Source organism: Tinamus guttatus, unplaced genomic scaffold, assembly GCF_059628265.1.
Source record: "Tinamus guttatus ecotype Peru unplaced genomic scaffold, ASM5962826v1 Tinamus_guttatus_pri_ptg000383l, whole genome shotgun sequence".
NCBI classification, from domain to species: domain Eukaryota; kingdom Metazoa; phylum Chordata; class Aves; order Tinamiformes; family Tinamidae; genus Tinamus; species Tinamus guttatus.
In genome coordinates this window covers 6,601,564-6,625,708 of record NW_028288917.1, presented here as the reverse complement: position 1 = coordinate 6,625,708, position 24,145 = coordinate 6,601,564, and the positions used below count along the sequence as shown (strand labels likewise).

Below are 24,145 nucleotides of genomic sequence, written 5' to 3'. Positions count from 1 at the left end.
GTGTATCTCCACCTGCAGGATTTATTTCCAATCCTGTTTCTGTACTTTGCATCGCATTGTCCTTTTAATATTAAGGAGAACAAACACTCTGTCCTGTAGAAAACCTAGAACCAGAGAACTTTCATTACTCTCCTGAGCCAGACTCCCACAGCAGAAAGATTTAAAAAAAAAAAAAAAAGCTAGCAGAAATTTTAAATATTTTTTAATGAAATTGTGATGTCTGTCTCCAGCTTCAAAAGTTTAGAGAAGTGGTGCATCATATGCAGGACTGCATCTGTATGTTCATTTGGGGGGGACTGTATGTTTGTTTTGTACCAGGAATATCTACAGATGCAAAACTTATCTGAGCTGAAGACACAGTTTCCCATTCATCAGAAATCATTAATGAGGAACTGAGAAGGCAAGGCATAGGTCAGTGCATGAAGCCCCAGTAAAAATGCCTTGCTGAGTTCCTGACAAGGCAGCACGCACTGCAAGTATGTTTCTGCAGTCGTGTTTCATTGCACTCCTCCAAGCCCAGCTAAAAATCCACAAATATATTCCTCCAGTATATTTAGGCATTCCTGTAATCTGATCCATTCACATGATCCATTCACAGGAAAACCTTTCTTTTTTTGCTTCAACTTTTGCTTGTTTCTACTCCAATGCCAAGGAGACTTTTTTTTTCTTAGCTATTTGCTACATGTGTGGGACTTAATATATATTCATATATAAGTAATGAAAAAAGATAAACTTCTCAGTCATCACTGGACAGGTGAAAAGGGCTACTTCATAAAATGCAATTCAGTGAAGAGAAACAGTGAATAACTGTACTCCATTTACAGTAATAAATAGTTCATAATGTCCCAAATAACAGATATCTGCATTCATTGCCTACATTTGTATACGGCAACCATTTTCTCTGGAGTGGGGGTAAGGATTGGGGGGAAGTGGAAGGGGGTTGTGACTCAGGGAGCCCTAGGTCTCAATGGGATTTAGGTCAAAAGCTCATTCAACATGCCTGAAATAAAAAGCCTGAAAGCCAACAATGAGAAAAAAGAGCTGTACAAAAAAAGACTCGAGCGTCTAGTCTTTGCACCAAGCCAGTTGAAACTGCTGGAAGTAAAACCAGCACCCACACTAAGGCAACGTAAATTAGTTTTTCTCTACTTCAGAAGGATACAGAGCTTACGACAAGATGCAAACCTTTTCCTAGGTTTTTCAAAAGAAAAAAAATGGTAAATCATTTCAGCTGAACATCTTTACTAGTCTCTACTTTTCCATCATGATTACTCATATTATCTAGGGTGAAAAACAGAGTTTATAGGACAAAACTGAGTGGGGCAGGGGGAAATATCACACGGTTTAACTTTCAGTGTTAACAGACCAACTTTGATTCAGGAAGAAACAAAAATGCTTTTGATTTTTTTTTTCTAGGTAGCAAGTTCAACTGCTTAGATTCCAACTTCTGGAATTCTGGATTCTTCCAAATGTAGTTCCCACATTTTTAGGGTGCAGCTTCTAGTTACACTTCCCCTTTAGCGTTCAAGCCACCGACCACCACTGCTGGAGGCTTCCAAGGGGTTCAGATCCAATGCAAATCACTGAAAAATACTGCTGGGTGATGGAGTCAGAGGCCAGTGGTGCCTCCTGCTCGCATAGGACAGTCCCTCACCAGAACTGCTCCGTGCTGGAGTTTCTGCTGCCTTTGGGAATCCCCCAGTGCCAGCCTGGTCACACTGGTCACCTACACCTTTCCAAAGGGATTAACGCTGCGAAGTGTGACTGGATGCAAAGCCACCTCTGACAGCAGTATCAAAAAGAATGTACTACAGGCAAAAATCTGTGTTTCGTGAAGGAAACGAAACACCAGCAGCCTTGCGGGATTAACTCCGATAAGAAGCAGCAGCTTTTTGGTCTCCTGTGTTTTACGTAACAAAGTTTCCAGAAGTTGAGGGCAGAGATGGGAATGCGGTTATCTCCGAGAGGAACTTTTTTCCCTTGTACAGAGCAGATAGCATCTACCGAAGGGGAAGGGGGAGTGTTTAATGCCCTCCAAGGTCTCGCAATTCCACTGACGTGAAAGTTAGTCAGTCACAACACATATGCACATCCTGCAACTCCAGGCCTAACCCTTACACCCTCGAAACAGCAGTTCTGCCCCGGTAACCCTGGGGTTGTGAGACCTCCCTCCCAAAAGGCCTCCTTCTCACACTCAGCTTAAACTATGATGAAACACTAAACGCTAACGCACGGCCGGGGCTTTTCGCTGAACACTGGAGCCGACGGCGCTCGCGGCCGGCTGGCTGGGCTGGGGTGCGGGGCCGACCTCGACCCGAACTCCCCCGGGGCCGCGGGCAGAGCCCTGCGCGCCGGGGGCCGCCGCGGGGAGCCCCGCGGCTGTGCAGCAGCAACAACAACGCCAAGAACCGTCTCAGCGGCGGCTCCGCGCGGCCGCCGCACACGCGGGCAGGGGCGGCGCCGCGGGGCGCCCGGGGCTCCCGGAGGGCGGCCCGGGCTGGGGGCACCTGCCGGGCGGCCCCGCGCGGTTTCGGCGCGGCTGCAGGAGCAGAGTCCGCTCCGCGCTCACCTTGGGCAGCTCGCGGAGCTGGTTGGCGTCCAGCAGCAGCTCCTCGAGGCTGCGGCTGTAGCGGTAGATCTCCTCGGGCACGGCGGCCAGCGAGCAGTGCCGCTTGTCGATGGCCTCCACATGGCGGTTGCACCGCCAGAGCGGGATGCAGTGGAACATCGCCGGGGCCGCTCCGCCTCGCAGCGCGCCGCGGGCCGGCGGCCGGGCGCGGGCGCGGGCACGGGCGCGGGCAGGGGCGGCGCGGGCGCTGGCGCGGCTCGGCGGCCCGCGGCGCTCCGCCCGCCGCTCGGCTCCTGGCGGCCGCCGCTCGGCTCCTGGCGCCCGCCGCGCATTCCCGCGCCTCACCCGGAACACGGGCGCCCTCCCCGTCCCGGCTGACATCAGCAACGCCCGGCCCGGCCCGGCCCGGCCCTGCCTCCTGCCCGGCCCGGCCCGGCCCGGCCCCGCTCCCGCCGCCGGGAAGCGTTTCCCGTGGCCGCAGCTCGGCCTTCCCGCCGCGTGTTGGCCAACAGCGGCCAAGTTCCCTCCCGGAGAGCCCGCGGCCCAGAGCAGTTCCTTGTGAGGTGCGTGTGGATGGAGCGCGACGCGGGGGACACTGCGCGCCGTCCGTCCAGCTGCCCATGCAGTGGGAATTCCCGTGGCATAAACCAACACACTGTCCTCAAAGCTTCCCCGAATAAGATTTTTAAATTCTCCTTAAAAAAAAATAAAAATAAAAAAAGACCTGGGGTCCGAAGGGTTAGTCCAGGTGGATACTCGTTGCATGGGGTGAGGCCCCGTGGGCGACAGCGCAGCCCGTGAGGCGCTCGCCTGCCGGGTTGTGTAACACCAATTTTGTAATAATCCATGCAGTGACATTAAATACTTGTGAAAACAGTCACCCAACATCAGAACTGCTCTTGAAATATTATATTCTTGCATAAATATAATTAGTGCAAGTGCTGGAGTGGGAGGTAAGGACGTTGACGCCTGTGGTCAGGACCCCTGGCTAATTCCTGATTCATACGAGCACACTTAGTCTGATAAAATTGCAGTGTATGTGATGTTTTCCATCTTAAATCAGGTGATAAACCCAGCAAATTACACTTGCTTAATTGCTACAGAAATTTCAGTCATCTTCATTCACTAATTTTAGTTAATAAAGGACATTTTAGAACTTGGGGTACTAACACTACTTGCTGGCCCACAGAATCAGAGACACAGAAAATTTGCCAATTTCTCATAAACACCTAAAAAAAAATCTAGTGCAGTGCATCAAACTGCTGCTAGCGCTCTGGTCCACTGCAAACACAAGGAGCTAAAACATGATATGGAAATAAGTTATCAGGCAGGCGAAGAGGCAAAGCAGTGTCTTTGCTGAGGAAATAGTATTGTCACAGCAAAGCCCATCCTGAACTTCAAATAAACCTGCTCAGCTTCAGTAAGTGTAGGGAGTTACCATCCTCCGTCTTTCCTTGGCACTAAGGAATAGCAGCAAGCAAAAACCTTTCCCTAAAACAAGAAGGGCCCGATACCGTATCCTGTGTGGCCAGAAGAGAAGCAGCTTCATGTTGAGGCAAGCTTTTGTGGGAGAGGTCCTTGAAAAGGGATGGGAAATGTGGAATGGGATATAATAAAGAGAGTAATTAGCAGCTCTAACCACGCGCTCCGGATAAGTTATGTGCCTTGGTGAGTGAGCAGATGAGGGTAGCAAATTGTCTGGATTTGCTATGCCAGTAAGGATCTCAGATCTAAGGATCTCAGAAAGGGAAGTGTACTAAGGAGGGAAAGCTCGATTTATCTTACGGGTTATCCTCAAAGTTATTTGAAATAAGTAAGAGTCAGGCTGCTGCTATCTCCTCCTCAGCGCAGAAGATGTCTGACAGAACTACTTCCTAGTTTCTTCAAAAGAAAGCCCTAATTTGTTGTCAACTGAAGCAAAAACCATTGAATTTTAAGTTTAAGCAAGAATAAACATGGGGATGGGAGGGGAGGAGATCGGTGCAGCTACAGAGAGAGCACTGGTTCAGGATCAGAACCTGGGAGTAAAGTACGTTTTGGTACAGAGAGAGAAAAGGACGGAGGACACCCGCTTTAGCATTAGCGTGGTTTAAGTGGTTCATAAAGTTTATAGTAAAAGGCTTCTTCAGTGAGCACTAGGAAAAAAAGAAAAGCAAAACCAAGCCAATTTCCCAAAGCCTTTTCTGCAGTAGCAACTTCTTCCCTCCCCCAGCCAGATTTCCCCAGTGTCATTAGAGAAAAAGGTGCAATTAAAGAGTACAGAGAGGCGAGGGAGGGGGGTGAACAGGAAGAGGAGGAGGAAAAAAGAAAGAATCAAATACTAAGGGCAGTGGGAAAGGTCTCCTGATAATAATCTAACCGTGTCAATACGAAGGGTTTGATTGTCACTGGGAGAGGAGTTACCACCCCCTGCAAACGAATTAAACAGGAATATGCCTGAGCGAATATCAAATATAAAGCCTTGAGGGTTGTTGAAAGCCAGCCTTGGCACTGTGCTGCAGTTAATTAGCACTGGCATACCTCTCATTTCTCCCTATTGCTATCCAACCACGTTTACCCTTCAGTTTTTATTTAAATTGTTTCACAGTGCTATAAAAGCAGCAGGTAGGTATAAATATGGAACATTCCCATTTTAATTATGAGGCTATACGCACAGTTACAAATTTTTCTTAGACTGCCCTAAGTCCTAAAAAGTTTTTTATGTAAGAAATAATCAATGAGGAAAAATATTCATACACCCATATGAATATTAATATTCAATATATTAGCAGTATAAAAATACATAAAGAGCTACAATAAATTTTTACACCTGCAATGCAAAGCCTAAGTGGCATGTGCCAGTAACAGTACAATTAAAATGTTTGGTGTGTTTTGCAGTGTTATAAATAGTAATCATTTTGAGCAAGAGCTATAGCATCTCTTCTCTGCATGCCCACCCCCAAACAAATTGCTCACAATTAACGTCAGCTTTTATTTGAACACAATGAGCTGTAATCACATGAGTTATTACTCTCATTTAATCCTATTTCCTCCAGTTTGGTTGTAAGGAGTGACTAGGAATATGTGGTTGCATTGTATCCCACGGCTTCCTCTTTCGACATCAGCCTTCAAGGACTGACACCCGTCGTGTGACCAGAGGAAAAAGCTATAGGTTCTGGCAGGTAAGGAGAGGAGATACTTCTGGTGGCTTGCAAGGGCTTTTTCTTTTCTTTCTTTTTTTTCTTTTCTTTTTTTTTTCTTTTTTTCTTACTCTTTTCTTTGCAGTTGCTGAGCTGGCTGTCACGCCTGCAGGACAGATTCTGAGCCCCAAACACATTTTCATTTTTTCCAACTATATTCCTCTGGTCTGAAGAGAGGTTTGACCTCTCACAGCAAACTGCTTCCCCAACCACCATGCAGAGAACGAATAGAGACATTCAGGTCAGACAAGGGGGGAGTGGTTTGGTTTTGTTTTTCTAATCGACATAATAAATCAGCTAAATGCCTCCTCCCTGTGTGTAGCTGGGTTCTGGTTTCCCACATGAAACAGTCGCAGCGTAGCTGCTACGCTTGGCGTTGTGTGGATCTCAGCAGGAGGTAAGTCACCCTCCCCATCAGACCTGCCAGAGGAGCGGGGATTTTTGGTAGTCACGAAGCTGCACCTTAATTTCGTGCCATTTCACTACTGACAATGTTCCCTGCCGGAGAAGGAACTGCAGTGGCAGCGGGATCAGCCTGGATGAAGCCGGCGCTGCGAGGCCAGAGGAGACCCCGTCTCTGCTGACGGCGACGGCAGCTCCCAGGGCAGCTGAGCTGGGCCTGGGTTGTTTCAGTACAGCAATGAGCATCCCTGGGGACGAGCATCCCTCCGCGTGCCCACAGCTCCTACCAGGAGCAGCCTTGCAACTCAGCATTTCGGGTCCTGAGTCACAGCAAATTGGATGGCAATGAAAAATGTTTGAACTGGCTCATAATTCTCTCAAACTTTTGTATGTGCATGTGTGGTTCCCGGCTTCCTTCTTCCTCTCATCTTAGCTGCAAAGGAAGTATAATGCCTTTAGAGTGATCAAATGGGGTCTTATCTACAATTTCACATGTACAATCCCATACTTTGTATTCATAAAGGCAAGTCCTAGTATTGATTCTTCTTTTCCCTCATCTCCTGTATACTATTGTATTAAGCTCATATAATATGGATTAATTAAAGCACTATATTTAAATGGCTTTTACCACAGAGGAAAATAACTCATATTTTCTGAATAATAAAATATATTTTTAGAAAAGTATAATCTATGTTCTGTAAAAAGAATGATAAAAGTTTCTTCTTAGAGAAAGAAGAACAGATAAATCAGGAAGTTTTATGATTTAAGAAATCAGATCCAGCATAAAGGAGTTTTACCTGGAGTTCATTTGGAGTGCCCAATGGAAAACATAACATAAGCAGCTGCAGTAGGTAACATATTTTTGCCACCTTTAAATTATTTTGGTCACAGTAACAATAGGAGTTAAAAGCAGAAGTCTGAATTCAGTGAGATATTAGGTATTTCATGACAGGAGAGCAGAATTTTCTTTAGAATTAAATACTTTTCGAGGCAAAATGATGCTGAATATCAAAAGGTAAATTAAAAACATAAGGAGATAAATGTAGGTAGTAAAAGACAACTCAATTCCCTTGTTGAGAAAAAAAATAGAAAAAGCAGCTAACTTTCAAATACAAAATAAAATAGAAAAATAACTAACTGTAGTGTTGACAATAAAATGGCACAGCTTGCATGTCCAGGTCACAGCATTGATTAACCAGTTGTCTGGTTCTGTAAAACCTGTGCTACGATTGTCACAAGTGATTGTTTTCAAAAGAATTTAGGTCATGGAAATAGTTGGCAAACAGGCGTACTAGGGGAGATCCCGGAATTTGTGTAGGCACCTAGGAAGTTCTCTGGGGCAACAGAAGAAGTAAATGACAAGCAAAATTGGCAGGTGGGCTGAAGTGTGACCCTGGCATGCCTCTAATGAGCTCCAGAGGCAGCTGGCAAAAACTCCCTCAGTCTTCGGCTTGTTTGTGAGCGAAGAGTTTCTTCAGGTACCAGTGTGCTCCGTTAAGACTGCTTTCTGTTTGAAGAAAGTATTGAAACTAATTTGATTATCTGCATATCTGCGTCGATTGCAAACATTTGAAAATGCCTGTTGGGGAAACGCATCTCATGATTCTGTTGCAGACAAACCTAGCCGTCTTCTTTCAGATCGTTATCAGCAGTGCAACAGACATCTAGAGTCTTGCCCCTTGTTCTTCCACTAAGTGTAGTGGCTATTCCTCAGTTTTCAGTATGGAATACTCTATTTATCCACTCAGTGGGCAAACACAGATCTGAAGCCTGCAAACTTTATTCAGTGTTTTCATTTTTTTACTTATATTTTATATTCCTTGCATTTCATCCAGACACTCCACAGACACGTAGGCTAATAGGAGGCCAGACTAGGGCGAAAGTGAAACCCAGCTGACTTCCTAGCATGGGCTCGTTGCATCCACATAGTTGGCAAGAGCAAGCTTGTAATTTTGCTGCCTACACATCCCCGCAGTGCCTTGTTGCGCAGACCTGCGGGCTCCCTTGGTAGGAGCTCCACCAGCTTCTTCTCCCAGCATTGGCCGTTTGTGTCACGCCAAGATAAGCAGGGCCGTGGGATGGAGGAAACCGCTGGACAGGCCGGGTGCCCCAGGCTGCCTCCGCAGCCAGGTGTGTGTGCTGGAGTCCCACTGTCCCCAGGGACCTCGGGGCCGCCTCAGCCCATGGCAGGACTACATCCCGATCCGGGGGCACGAGGCAGGACAGGACACGCTGGGAATCACAGAATGGTTGAGTTGGGCAGGGAGTTCTAGAGATCATCTAGTCCAAACCCCCTGCTCAAGCAGGGACACCTACAGCACGTGACACACGGTGGCGTCCAGGCGGGTTTGGAAGATCTCCAGAGAAGGTAACTCCAGAGCCTCTCTGGGCAGCCTGTTCCAGGGCTCTGTCACCCTCACAGGAAAGAAGTTCTTCCTCACATGGAGATAGAACTTCCTGTGTTTCAAGCGAGCACTGGTCACTCCATAGAAGCGCATCTCTGTTTACGGCAGTACCCTGATGAGAAGCATGGAGTCCTTGACCTAAAGATCTCCAAAGCCAAGCAGAGCAAATCACGGGCAAATGACAAAAGGAAATGAGAGTTGGCAACTTGCCTTATGTCAGATAGTAATCACTTGCCTAGGGAAGGACCAAATCAAAATCCTTTTGTTCAAATGCACCAGCAATTCCACCAAGTTAGGAGATGCTGGTACTTTTGAACAAACAGATTTGAATTCTCTTCAGCTTAAAATCACATTCATTTTAGTGGTCTTCCCTGTTTTAGGCCTTCACATTAAGTAGGTTTAGGACTGGAGCAAACGTGGGGCTCACTTTCGTGTTTTCCCTGTGTAGAAACACTGAGCGAATAGAAACGCAGCTGCGATGTGGCTCCCCCCCACATCCTGAGCCCGCCCTGTGACTTCCTCACAATACTTTACCTTTCCAAAACCACCATGTTCATCCCGCGGCCAAATGCTCCCAGCAGGAAGTACAAACGATCCTTGAGCGACATCTGAGGTGAAATCCGAATCCAGGATATGCCTGTTGGGCCTGCCACAGATTTTGGCTGATAACATAGTTTTGTGTCATTCTTTCCTCTATGTCTTGCTCCATGTTCTTCTCTTACAGGATTCCTGTGAGATAAAAACATTTCTGGGGAACTCTACACCAAAGTCTGCAGTAATCTCAGGCTGAAAGCAGAAAAGAGGGAAAGGGAAGAGGAGACAACAACTGTAAATTATGCTAGAAATAGAAGTATTTTGCACTTTCTAGCTTCTGGAGAAGCACATCCAATACAAAAAAGCAGCACATTTGTTTCTCTGCCTGCTTCCCCTCTAAACTGCCACTGCCTAAATTCCTGCAGACTGGAAACAAAACCCCCTCACATTTCGAAACCTTCCTAGGAAGCAGAAGGGCACCTTTTCTCTTCCATCATCACAAGTGATGGGAAAAGCTGATAATCGCTATAGTTGGCTTACCCAGCACTTCCTTTTGTAAGATCTAGTTTCTACTTGCTTACAGCTTTGCCAGACTCTTAACTGTTGGGATACTGTTTTTTTACCTGGTGCATCTGACTCAGATTCAGGTATTTTAAAGAAAGCTGCAGCTAAAATTTCATTTTGAGTTTTTTCTGACAACAGGGTTACAGGAAAACACATTGTGCCACACATTAAAAAGATGCCGAGTAATTTTGCTGCCATGAGGCATTTCTTTGAGAAAAGGGTCTTTTTAACAGAACAGGTCACTTAACAGAAACATTAGCCTCCCATAACAAATGTGTCTTTTGCTGCCGTGGTGATGAAATTTGTCCAAGGTTTCTCTGTGAAAAGAAAAAAAAAGAAAACTCCAGTTTGCAGGCGCTGAGCAGCCTGTGTACCTAAGAAACCAAGTACTTAGCATCTGAAAATCTCCCACGAACTCAAGCACCTCTCCCGCATGCTGCTGGGGCTGTCGACACGTCCCCAAAGAGATGAGCGGGGCTGCGGACCCGACTCGCCGACCCGCAGGCCCAGGGTGGCAAGGACTCTGGCTAAAGGGAGATACTTGTTCATCAGCCAGCTGCAGTAGAATGAAATTCCTTCTAAATCTGTTGTAACACAGCAGGATTTTTTATCTATACAGGGAATAAAGGCATGTGACTTGTAGCCTGATATGGCTGCCCATGCCCTGTGACACAGAGCACAGAGCAGGGGAGAATCACAGCATGCTCCCTCAGCCCCAGACCTTAGCCAGGAGGAAAAAAAAAAAAAGTTCATTTTCATAGGAGCTGCATGTTTTGAGGCATATTTTTTGCCCATGCATGTACTTGGTTTGGGGACTGCTACCGCTTTTCAACAGGAAGATCCTGGTTGCACCACGGGCTTTAAAGGCCTATGTACTTACCTAATGAGCTGCGCAGCAGTTCAGCAGCTTCCATTTATCTTCTCCTACCTCGTCTGTCTTACTAGTAGCCATCAGAAAAGTTGCCCCCAGCTCATTTCTAGAAGGGACCTAACATTGTCTAGTTTGTGAGCAGATGTATTTGTAGGCAGCCTGAGTGGAGGCTGCTTAAAAGGAAAATGTGCACACGAGGACAGGGTTTCCCAGCGTACGCAAATGTAAATGTAAATGTATCTGTAAATGGATGTAGATCAATTATTGATTTTCATTTGAGCTGCATCTGGGTTCTTATACTGAGAAAAAAAAGTGCTCTGTGTTCACTGTAAATCTAGGGTTAGCTGCTTGTAAAACCTTTAATCTCTTTCCAGCATGCCAAATCAAATCTCCAATTTTGCAACTGCTGAAAGCAGTGCCCACATTATCCAGAGAAATATTCAAAAGTCACAGGAAGAAAAAGTAGATTCCTCCCCCCAAATCATAATCAGCTTTAGTTCTATCGAGATGACCATGATTTTGAGAGGAAAAAGTTCTAGTTTGTCCAATTTCTGATCTCACACCCCAGGTGTTAGTCTCCTGCTCTGTTTCTCCTTCCCTTGTATTCACCACTGTCAGCATTGCCCAAAATGCCTTTTAAACAATAGAAAAAGAGTGCTAAATTTGCTCCTTTAATGGCACAAAGTATGAGCATTTCAAATGCTGTCACTATTTCTGCCATAATTTAGAAACAAAAGTTTCTGAAAGCCAGTGTTTCAGACAACCCTGCAGTGCCGTTAGGCAAAGGCAAGTGAATCTCCCAGTTTCTAGACCAGGGACATGATACTTCCTTGGCTGCCCCCAGGCTGGTTAGTGCACAGCGGCTGCAGGCTGAAGGTGGCCAGACAGCTCGGCTGCAGCTAATGGGAGCGCCCGGATTCTGCACTGGGTTGTCAGCAACTACGTCTCCTGGAGGCCCCATTCCTTAGGGAGGTTCTTACTGAAGTTGCTGCTCATTATTCTGTGTCCGCAGAGCCATGCTCTTCTGCCACTCAGCTAGCTTCACTGTAATGGAAACATCAATGTGTCCTTGGGGTTAAGGCAGCGAGTATGACAGGCATCACGTCACCCAGATCTGTCATGCCTGTTTCCTCTTTATTCTCTGTATTTTCTAGTCTTGCAACCCTTCCTCCTCAGTTACAGGCCCTTTATTGCAAGCTGGAGTACAGTCATGAAGAGCCACTTTGCAGACTAAGGTCTGGCACATACTAAAAAAAAAACACGGAAGGAGAAAACAGTACTTTGCATGACTTCTATTTATTGTCCGAGGCCCAGAGCATTTAGGTAATTTACGTCTGGAATCACTAGCCAAGTTATATTTACTGAATGTTACATTTGTTTAGAGTCTCGAAAATGGCATAGTTATTAATCTGGAAATAGATCCTAGGATTTGGAGTCCTGTGCAGTGCACCTGGCTTTCTGCCCACGTGGGATACTCCCACAGTACACAGCACGTGTATGGGGTGCATGAGTTTCCATGAGGATTTACCAGTCCTGCAGGGATGGCAGCAAGAATACGACAGGCTTTTATTTTGTATCTCTTTTTCTGAAACAGTCATCAAACCACTAGAAAGAGACATCACCAAGTAGAAAAGAAAATGGACACCTGGACCCAGCCACATTAGGAAACTTCAGCAGTTACAGCGACTGATTCTCACTGGAGATTACCTGAGAGGTACATTCTCATTCCTACCATGCTGGTACATGAAGCATACATCTCTCGCAAAGATGTGTTTGTTTATACTAGAAGGAGAGTTTCCTTTATAAGGGAGAAAAATCTAGCCTTAATTTTCTGCTCAGTTTGTCCTCTGGCAAAACTTACTTTCACCCATTTCAAACAAGTATCTTCAGTGTTTACATAGCACAAGCTTCCCCATTGTTGGAAAGACAGGACACTTAACAGTGAATTAAATTAGAGATATTAAAAGGTAGAAAACTAAGAGTTTTTTCTTTTTAATCCTGAAACCTAAGACTTAACCAACAAATGTCTTCACAAACGTGTTTGTCCCATTTCATGAACAAATGTGAAACTCAAGAGCAGCAGCTGATAGGCCTTTGCCAAGTTTTCTCCCAGGTTGGATCGTTGCTGGAGTGCCTGACAAGTGATGCTTCCTTAATAACCAGAAGACAGGAATGTTTGGCAAAGAGGATGGTTCTGTTGAGCTGTAAAGGCAGTAGGTAGGAAAGAGAAACAGTAGTTTGGATGAGTGCTTTAGCTGCAGGGGAAGTGCAGGCTGAGAGCACCCTGTGTGATACTGTAGGCACTGGAGCCTGCAGCACAGAAGAGGTGGGTAGCAGTGTCTCATAACCTGCAGGGGAAACTGGGCCTTCTTCTGCCAGAGAGAGGCCAGCCCTGCAAGTGAGCGCGGCGGCAGCGCTCCCCACGAGGAGCGCGAGGCCGGGATTCTCTCTCGCTGACAGACGCCGCGGTGGGATGAGCGCAGGGCTGTCTGCAGCCGCTGGGCCTGTGGCTCCTGCCTGTCGCCAGCAGCAGTGACTCCTGCAAGCAGAGGGATGTATCTTTGGAAATAGGTGGGGTAATAACTTGGAAAATCAAGCCGCAATCAGAATCCAGAGTAAAAGCTGCAATAAACTCCAGTGAATGTAGCACTGTGGGAAGAAAGAAATGGCATGAGCTTGTGTGTTTAGGCATGGCAGAGCCCTGAGGAGCAAGCTTGCACATAAGGAGCAGCTCAGCAGTCAAAAGAGCAGTGAGAGAGAGAAAGGAGCAGGCTGAATATAAGCTATGCATACAGTAGGAGTTTAATAACCTTGAGGGGTGGAACTGATCCTATTGCTTTATGTGTGGTAAGCTGGGAGTTTGGCAATATGCAATGCGCATAATATTTTTATGTAATGCTCTGCAAACTGGCAAAGAAATCTGTGTTTCCAGCTGATCAACCTCCGTAGACCTTTGATAATGAGGACATCCAGTGGCTGAATGTTACAACAGTGATTTTCCAACACAATTAACATTTGCGGCAGAACTCCACTATTTATGATAAATTTGTGCACTTTCACACAGACCTAAAGTAGGCTGCGTGTGGAATAAAGGCTTTTACACAGCCCTTTGCTCTGGGGTAAATTCTGCCTGAAAAAGGGCTCACAGTTCTAACACTGCCTGAGGCAGTCTCACTAAGTCTTACCCTGTGCCCTGTCAAAAATATTACTGCACCCTTCCTCCTCCGCTTCCCCATGATCATATTCTCATGCTCTTGTTTATTTTATATATATATACACATATATTTCCCATTGCAATTCTAGTTTGTTTGATAATATTCTTATTTAGAAATCCCTAGTACCAAAAAAACAGGGCTAGTACCTGAGCACTCCCCCTGGAACCACTCAGTGCAGCGTGTGCTCCATGCCTCTCAAAACAGATGCAGCAGCCTAGCTTTGGATGCACAGGTTTGACTCTCTACACCTAACTCCTACTGCTGCCATATTTATAATCCAACTGTTGCAATTAATCACATTTCTAAATGCCTGCTATAGGAGAGAAAGCAAATATGAATGCATCGAATCCCACTTCCCATTGGTAATTCCAGAGCAGACTGCACAGTACAGGTCAGATGGCACAACTCTGCGGTTGTATCACGCCCACCTTCTCCCAGTCCTTTCTCATCTCCTCCCACCAAAGGAGGCTGGCCGTGGTTACATGATTAGGGCACTCCACTCAAACTTCTGGACTCATGCTGGCTATGAAGTTTTCTTGCAGTTTATAGCCTAAATCTGGGTTGCTGTAGCCTTGGCCTCTTCTCTCCAGCCTGAGTCCCTACCCCCTTTCTTGTGCCAGCAATAATGCCCATGCAGCCGCAAATGTAACCACTTGAGGCAAAACAGTTCAACTGAAAATACATCCATCAATTATTTTTAGTTGTGAGCTGGATCAGCTCTCTGAACCAGTTCAGTTTTCATCCAGCTTCCTTGCCACAAAACAGTGCCAGCTTAAAACATAGGGCAATGTGAGACCCCACAGGCTCACAGGCTCCATTTCAGGTCCATTCCTACTGCAACACAAACATAAGGCAAAAGCCAGTAGCAATGACATCTGAGTGCCGTTAGGCTTTTGTGACCAAGCACAATCTCTTAAATTTCTGCCCAAAACTAAGAAGAATTTATGTCGACACTTGTGATGTGACAGACTTCCCCCCCCTCCCTTAATCACTCCTGAAAATCAACCTTTGTAGCAGCACTCAAGACTGCTATGAAGAACTTGGTAACTACAGGTGGATCTTACGATAGGCTACAGAGATTTCTTGACTGCTATTTCCTATATTGTCCTATAGCTAGCAGTGTCCCCCATGTCCCTCAAAGGGCTGCTAAGATAGTTACGTCCAGGGACTAGAGCATCTCCCCTGTGAGGAAAGACTGAGAGAGCTGGACCTGTTCAGCCTGGAGAAAAGAAGACCAAATGGGGATCTTATTAATGTGTCTAAGTATCTGAAGGGAGGGCTTAAAGAGGATGGGCCCAGACTCTTCTCAGTGGTGGCCAGTGATAAGACAAAAGGAGATTGGTGCAACTGAAACACAAGCAGTTCTGCCTGAACATGAGGAAAAGCTTATTGACTGTGTGCGTGACAGAGTACTAGAACAGGTTGCCCAGAGAGAACGTGGATTCTCCTTCTCTGGAGAAGTTCAAATGCCTTCTGGATACAAGCCCATGCAACGTGCTCTAGGTGGCCCTGCTTGTGCAGGGCGGGGTTCACTGGATGATCTCCAGAGCTCTCTTCCAAGCTCAACCACTCTGGGTTTCATTTAAGTATCTGCTAACATCCTCTATTTCCATTTTCTCTTGATGCCTTCTTCCCTCAAAGCAGTATCTGTTTTATGAGCTGTGGGCTTTTAAGACTCTGAGGATAAAGCTTCAGTTTGCAATTAATTCACTACGTAATCAATTAAGTTAGGCTTAAACAACTGTTTCAGAAACCTAACACAATGCCCTTGTGTTGTGCCCAGAGAAAAGTGTAGCCCCAAAGCTCCCCAGCACAGAGAGACTCTCTTTTGCTTTGCCAGTTCTCTCACAGTACAGGCTGGAACATGTCTCAGAAGCGTCAAGTCATTTTTGGCCATCCTAAACTCCTCTTCAGCCTAAACCTCTCTAGTTGCAGGTTGCTGCTGTAAAAAATGGTCTTCTCGATCTCCTATTCCCCAAATTTTCTGTGTATTTGTTGCATAAATAGGGTGAGATCTACTTGCTGATCCAGTAGGCAACCAAACCAGTATGAAAAATACAAAATGGACAGTTTTTGTATTCACTGACTTTGAAAGATGAACCAACATAATCTATATTACATGGGCACCTGATCTGATGCAAGAAAGGAGGTGAAAGTATTTGGTCAGCAGTTTAGGAGACTATTTTTACCAATTTGACTCACTGCTAAATCAGAAAAACATTCAACTTGATGCATTTAGTGTGGAAGCAAAGAGCATTAGAGAGAAATTCTGGCTATTTTTCCTATTACTACTGCTGTTCTCTGCCTAATTTCTAGACCCTTAGAGTCAAACACAGCTATTCCTCTAATTATTGACTTGATTTTACTCATTGGCAAAAGCTACATTGTTTTGGGGATAGACATGTAAAATAGTATGCTAAGCAAAGTTGAGTCAAAGTTCCAGTCAAACTGAACACCTGACTTCTTTCCTTCTCTGCAAATGTGATTTTAATTACATATACTTCTTAGGGCAGCTCATGAAGAGTAGCTAAATTACAGACAGAAGGCAGGAAGAGGAAGGAGAAAGTGGCTTGAAGCTCTGAGCAGTATTGCAGCTGATGCTGTAAGGTAAGACACTGGCAAATGTCTTAATATCATCAATATCAGGAGTTCCATGGCTCTTTTCTTTGTTATGGTGGCACTGCAATAGTGGTAAGTTTTTGACATAAAGCTCCTGACAGGCAACAAGAACTTTATCCTGAAATTACAGAGAGCTTTTCCATTAACATAATTTTGTGGCTAGATTGTTCTGTCTTTATACAATCTGCATTTGATTGAATTCATTATGAATACGACCAAGAAACATGTATTGATTTCTCAGAAGGCTGCCTAAGATTACATGCTGGCAAATTGTATAGTGATAGATTGTAGGATGACAAAGAATTTGTCCTTCCATTCATTACACCAATCTATCAAAGACAGTAACCCTACTGCACATAGCCTGAAAATGACGAAACCACTGCATTAGTTCCTTCTCATATGTTTAATTGACTTTCAAATGCCTGTTTTAAACTTCAAGGCGTAAGGGTGAAAATTTTCTTTGTCTACTAGAAGTGTAAAGAGAAAAAAAAAGTTTATTGCATAACTACTGTAAGTAAAAAACAATAGATACATATTTTCATATTCTCGGTATTATACAACTCACCTAGCTCCAGAAGAGTAAAATTCATGTCTCTGTGGAGATAAGCAAATGCTCCTCCCTCCCACCCTTCTGTAAGTCATTTTTCTTCCCGAACTTAAAAGTTTAAAAAATTATGTAGTACTGATGCATCATCCTCCTGAGGTAGAAAAAAAAATCCCTTTAAAATACAGTAGATGTAACAATAGTATCTTCTCTGCATCAGCCTGACCTGGTGACTTGGATAAAAAACAGCTGTCTGTAATAAGACAAAGTATAAGACAGAGAATTGCTCACTGTTTGCTGCTAAGGTTTGAAAAGAATGGGGCCATGTATGCTGTGTTTTGAAATCAATAATCTAAGTTTTACCCAGTGCCTTGGGGTTTGGAAGTCCTATTAAATCCAACTATTTTACTGCATTGAAAAATAATAATTTGCATCATGGAGTTTTGTTTCTCCTAAACACTGTCGATATTGCAACTGAGCAAGTCATCTGGTGGTCTGAATGGATACTGCCATTCCTCTACTTCTGAAGTTCCAGTTTAATTTTATAAGAATAACCCCCAAACACTGAATATTAGCACAAATCTCAATGGTTTGACTACACCGTTACTAACCACTGACTGTGTATTCAGGCAGCGTCCGTAGCCAACCTATGCAACTGTCAGGGTTACTCATCCAGTAATATTCAGCCTGCCGAGACACACAAACTGCACAGGCATTCGTAAAGACATCTTATCTTGGCACAATACTCAGAAAACAGATTTCGAGGGGATTATACTACAAATGGAAAATTACTTTTTAACAGGTTCAATCCTACATGCCCTCCACCACCAGTCCACTGCAATGTTCAAGAGTCAACATCTTCCCTCAGCTTCTCCAGTCATAGTCTAGCGGATTTAAGTGGAAAACTCCTTTCAACATTCTTATAAAGCCAACATTACTGCATCTGTGTCCTGGGAACATCTGGTTTTTATAAACTTCCTAAACACTTATTTTGCATCATCTCAGGCAAACGAGATTTTTAAATGATATTTTCTAATGAAAGCCAGTAAAAAGATGGGGCGCATAAAGAGCCAATGTTGCTCCCCATGAAGAGAAGCAGACAGTCTTCTCTTCTGAAGACAAACGTGCTGTGGCGTGCGTGGAAAGCTCTGTCATGGCCTCTCAGCTTTGTGTGCGTGCTCTCGCACAAATGGTAAGCGGCAGCCCGTCCCAGCACACCGTTATGAGCGAGCCGCTAGCTCGCCCCTAATGAAATCTGCAGGTTTTCTGCCTGCTGTAGCCTCACCGCAAACTACAGGTCTGTACAACGGGACCCAGTGTGACAAGGAGGCGTATCCTACATACACAAGATCAAGAAAAAAAAAACTCTACAAGTACCTCAAGGGAGGCAGTGAGGAGGATGGTGCTGGCCTCTTTTCAGTGGTGGCCACTGACAGAACTAGAGGAAATGGCCACAAACTGAAGCACCAAAAGTTCCACAGGAACTTAAGGAACAATTTCTTATCAGTGAGGGTGACAGAGCACTGGAACAGGCTGCCCAGAGAGGTTGTGGAGTCTCCTTCTCTGGAGATCTTCAAAACCCACTTGGACGCAGTCCTGTGCCACGTGCTCTAGGTGACCCTGCGTGTGCAGGGGGGTTGGACTAGATGACCCCTAGAGGTCCCTTCCAGCCTTAAGCATTCTATGATTCTATGATCCTATGATGGGGGTCCCAGGAGGCATTCGAGGAAGTCTTCCATTTGGTAAATCTGCCTTTTTTTTTTTTTAACAGATACAAGCAAGTGATCCAGGAAGAGGCCTGCACGATAGCTGATTAATGATGCCAGTTCAGATGTCTGGTCCTAGAGACTGCTACAGGCATGGAAAGGAGCACACAAAAGCCACCAATCCTTCAGACAACTGACCTCCAAGTGTTTTGTGTGAAGACCAGCACAGCTACTGCTGCTCAAAAGTAGCCTCTCTTCACTATATAAAACAGCACAGAAAGGGAAAACAAAAAAGAAAAAAAGTCATTTTTTTCAGAGGCCACAAAGAGACACCACAGCCCAGGTTACATAAGTACGTCGCATTGTGCTTATCTGCTCACTTCAAAAGAGGCCCAGCCCCCTGGTTGCATGAGGCTGCACAGCGAGCAGAGGATGAGCAAAACATGCATGTTCTGGCCCAGGCAAGGGGGCAGCGGCCATGGGGCCTCCCCGGGAGCAGTGGATGGCGGCAAAGCTGCCACTGTGAGTCTCTCTGCTCCTACCCTGAGCCATCGTGGGGCAAGGGAAGTGAGGGAGGCCCAGTGCTCCTCTTACCGCCAGGACACCCCTGCCTCACAACCCCACTTGGCTGCCCCGCTCGGTCTTGCTGCCCCACCTGCACACGATTCCGCCCACACTTCAGCCTCCTCAAGCAGGCTTCAGAGGAAAAGTCCCATTTTCAAACATACACACACAGGCTGGATTCGCTAAACCGGAATTTTTGAGCTCTACAGCTGCTTTCAGGAACATAAGCACCTATTTCACACTTAACGACAAATCAGCAAGTCGAAGCGTGAAGAAAACTGATTTAGTGCACTGAAAAGTAGCAGAAAACACATCTTGATTCTTGAGCAAGTCAACAGTATCCTGATTATTTTGGGATACATTATGCAACAAGCAGCTGAGTCTCTGAAACTAGCAAGCTTTAATTTCCTGTGTTAGCATTCAGAAAAATGCCATCAGAAATTCATTTAAAAATATCCAAGTTAGGATATTTCAACATGGGAACAAAGGTGACAATCCTGAAAATGAGCAAAAAGAAAAGCATGCGTATGCAACAGGAAAGAGGTGAAATATATGCTAGAACATCTTGTAAAGATTGTGCTTCAGGTAGCATTGCACGGCCAGCTCCAACAGGAGCTGGAGGAGGATGGATTATAGTCAAAGGGAGAGGCAGGTACATGGACTGCTAGAACTGCGTTGAACGATGAGGTGTCAGCCCAGGGTTAGGGACACAGTGGAGGACTTTGCTCTTAAGGAGGGGCAGGAAACAGCAACAGGCATTGAAAAGAACAAGATGACCTTAGTCAGTATTATGGGAACAGCTGGCAACACTAACAGTCATATTAATATTCTGGATAACTAATCAAAATAAAAACAATAGTGTTTTACTTTAAATCTCATAATTGGGGATTAAACTTTCTTAAGGTTGTTCATGCTTGTAGCTTGGCATCCATCTTGAGAATGCACTTCTAAACTGCATGCAGGCATGTGCTAAAATAAGTCATTTTAGAGGAAATGATCTGGGCCATGATTGTCATTAACAGTCCAGGGGAGTTAGAGTCAAACTTTACTGAATTTCTGGGGGAAATTGTTGAAATGCTCAGACAGAATACAAACACTTAGGCCTTGCTCATCCACTAAAACATCCACTTGAAGCCCGTGAATTTTGAACAGCCTGTACATAAGCATCAGCCCCGGACACAGGGCAGCCATCAGGAAGGAAGAGTGACTGGAGACAGGAAGGGCACTTAGAAGCTGTGTTTAACAAAGCGTGGGAGGCAGGATACCTGGAACCAGCTCAACTACTCAGCATCCTCAGAACTGCACTCATGTGGGTGAAACAGCTTATCTTTTCACTGCCGTAATTCTCACCAACTTCTATTGCTTGACAACCACAGTATAACAACTCTATTAAAGCCAAGTTGCCTTTAACCTTAGCTTTTTTTTTTTTTTTTTTTTTTTTTTTTCTCCCCTGAGACTGAGTTGCTCAGCTGTAGGGAAGGAACAGGCAGCCAGCATGTTGTCTCCCACTCATTAACAGCTTCATCTTCACCCCTACAGTCATGCACAAGAAGCTTTAAGGTGGTGGCAGTCAGGGACTACAAGTGACAAATGAGTGAGTGCTGCTCTTTGAGAATTACACTAATTTATTCCCATAAGAAAGGTGCGTTGTGTTATTATTCAACAGATCATTGGATAAAGAATGAAACCTCCCCTTCTGGAGCAAGTAGAAAGGTTGGTAGGAAGAGTGGAAGAGTCTTGTCCTCTGAAAACTCAGCACCCTAGAGTAACTAAAACTAGAGAGTTTTAGTTACTAAGAACAAAGTACTTCAAACCCTGCATTAGTCAGAACAACACAAAATATGTGGTCTGACACATAACTGATTTTCTCCTAAATCCTCAGAATATCTTTTCTGTGCTGTAAGTGCCATAATTTTGAGAAAATTATACCATGTTTTTCAACATTTAATACCGATTTAAATGGAAAATATAGCTCAGACTTATTCAAACAACTGAGACATGCTTAATGCATTATGCATGAGTTCTTCCACTCAAAACTCGTGGTACAAATAAGAAAGAACCAGAACACGCTATAACCTTAGGGTTGAAAGTTTTGCTAACATTGGAGAATTAAATAACTTCATAGTAGACCCAAACTAGGGTTTTTGTCAGGAAACTCTTGTTTTCCTCAAGATTTGCAGATGCCTTGACATTTCTAGTTTCTGCTTATTATAAAAGTATTTGACACTGGAAAAACAGAGATTTCAAAAAGCCTGGATGGGTCTAGTTCATCAGGCCCAAAGAGAGGAGTAGATGTTTCCTCACATAGTCCTTTGTTTCTTAAAGCACTTAATCAGTTGTGCTATGATCATAAAGTTCAATTGTCAGGGACATATAATGCCCCTTATAAAAGGAAGGGATCTGAAAAGATGCCAGCTTAATCACTGGCCAGTGATCAAAACCCAGATAACAAGAGAACCTTGTGGCATAGGCCTGGTAGTTCCTTTTTATAACGGCACTGATAAAGAGCAAAATGAATTTCGGATCTATACCAAGTATCATTCTTCTTCCTTATGAAGATAGACATTCTGCACTTAGGGCCAGAGCCTGTATTGTTTATTCCTCACTTGGAGAAATAGGTTATTTACTTCAGCTAGCTTTCCTCTTGAGCAGTTTCAGATTTCCAGGAAACCTGGAGAAGCCTTTTTGTGCACACACCCTTTGAGACTTCTATATGCCATTTAATTCCCTCCTTGATTTTCTAAATGTCTAAGCCTGTAACTCGCTGTCAGCACCACTCTAGCATGATACTAATGCTCTAAAAAGTCATACTTTAATGTGCCACTTTAGTGTTTATCTATAGATCAGACAGACTAATTATCTAACTCTCAGACAGAAAGGTCTGAAAGCACCGAGAAGCACACCAGCATAGGTAACTAGGAGAAATGCAGTTTGTAGAGAGCTGGCTACAGCACATCTGTGCGAGAAAAGAGCTGAGCGCTCACTGGGGTGTCATGGAGAGCTATAAGTAGAGGAAGTGCCTTGACTGGTGAAAGAGTCATCTGAAAGTTAAAGAACAAAGTAGCAGGAAGACAAGGACTTAACTTTTTCCCTTTTTTGAGAGGTCAGCATCTAAAAAAAAAAAAAAAAAAAAAAAAAAAAAAAAAAACCACCAAGGAATTCTGCTTTCCAGTCAGGTTTCAACAACCTGAAAACCCCATTAGTTCAGGAGCTTTTCCCCCTTTTACATGTTAGACTTCCATGTCAGAGACAAAAGGAAGCTCATTTTGTCTCTGCCCGGAAAGCTCATTTTCCTGCTTTTACAGGCTCTGGCAAACACTCTCTACTTCTGCAGGCTCAAAGCCAAAGATAAAAATTGGAGAAGTGGAAAGAGTTTTCCCTGCCACTTAGATACCCACTTGCAGTTCTGCAGGACAACAGCTACATAAAATTTTTCCATAGCTCTTCAGCCCTCTCCTTGAGGAAGTGCCATTTATAGATCTGTCCTCAGGGAGATGAAGATACTTCCCTGTAAATGGAGTACACAAAATACTGCTTGCACTGGCACCTCCTACAGTGTTGTTTAGAGTTTTATTTCTAAGGATGACATTAGTATCCCTAATTTTGCAAGGAAGGAAAGGGCAGTGAACTTCCCCCTCAGTCTTGCTCTCAATAGTTTTCTTTTTCAGAGGCACTAGATTTCAGGGCCTGAAAATATTTGGTAATCTCTTGAACACTCAGTGCTAAATTCTTGAAAAACTGACAGTTTCAATGTATTTTATTCTACAGTCCTGACAAGCATGCCTATTTTAATGTTTTTGTCTAGGACCACACAAGAGAGAATGGCTTCTAGAATGCTTCATTTCAGAGAATGGTTTCTGCTCATCTTTCTCCCAGGTCACTGGAAACTTGGTCTTTACATGACCATCTGCAGAAATCTTCTGGGGTTGATGCATTCATCTGATCACTTGAAAATAGTTATTCTTCATGTTTTGTTATTTTGCATCCCAAATCTCCACAAGTTTCATCGATAAACACAATTCCATGTGTAAAATATGCACAGAAACTACACTTCCAAAGATTACTATACATAAAGGTAAATGTTTTAAAATACTTGTCAGCATTATTTCAGAGAAATGAAAAACATGTTGAATGAAAATGAAAAACAGAATAGTCTTTAGCTTTTGAAAACAGTAAGACACATGTGAGCAAGATAAAGTCACCCCAATAGCAAAGATAGCCTTCCATAACAATACATATTTAAGCTACTTTTTTCCCCCCCTCTCACTCAAGTTTATTTTTTTATTGCTGGAACTGAAGAAACTGAATTGCAGAACTGGTCCTTCCATTACCTCAGCTGAGAAAAATCCAGTCCTTGTCCATCCTCAGCTGACAAGAGAAAGCTTGGTGTGCAGCCTAGTCTTGCGTTTCATCTCTTGAACTGTTTTATGTTTTGCCATTGTCATCAAAAGTGAACAAGGCAAAGAGATACTTTACATTATCACATTATTTAATAACATAGCTAGATGCACGTTTATTGGTAGTGTTAGGAAACATTTAGCTCCCTAGTTGGTCCAGTACTCTAGCTGCAGATGACTGCTGTCCTCCCCCACAGTAAGAGGTTACCTGTCCAGTATTGCTTTATTCCCTGCTATTTTGGATGTTATGTTGCTTTTTGAATGCTGTGAAACCAACCTACAAACCAGAGCCAGCAATTTGAGCTGATCAGGAAAGGCCCATCCCAGAAGCAGTGTACACAGTCAGAGGAAAGGCCTTGTGAGACATTCTTCATAGTTGCCAGAAGTCTCCTATGACAGATTCAGACACCTCTCAGCCTCAGATGTACCGCACACAGGATGCAACTATTATTTGGAGGTTATATCACTTGAAGGCCTCAAGCCTTCATTTACCTTTCGGTCTTCAAGAGCATACTCCACAGCAGCTCAAGTGCTAGAACAGATGCTTTTTCTAGCTCATTTGTAAACTTAAATGAC

The 24,145-nt window shown here is 44.3% G+C and overlaps 1 protein-coding gene across 3 annotated transcripts in view; it reads right to left on the bottom strand.

Moving 5' to 3' along the window:
- LRRC1 (leucine rich repeat containing 1) overlaps positions 1 to 2,762 on the bottom strand; it is a 96,340-nt gene extending 93,578 nt beyond the window's left edge. For all 3 annotated transcript variants that reach the window (XM_088530610.1, XM_088530611.1, XM_088530612.1), the window contains exon 1: positions 2,570 to 2,762. In XM_088530610.1, coding sequence (XP_088386736.1) covers positions 2,570 to 2,728 — 159 coding nt within the window. In that variant the 5' untranslated portion in view covers positions 2,729 to 2,762. The remainder of the gene's footprint in view (positions 1 to 2,569) is intronic.
- Positions 2,763 to 24,145: the final 21,383 nt, after the last annotated feature.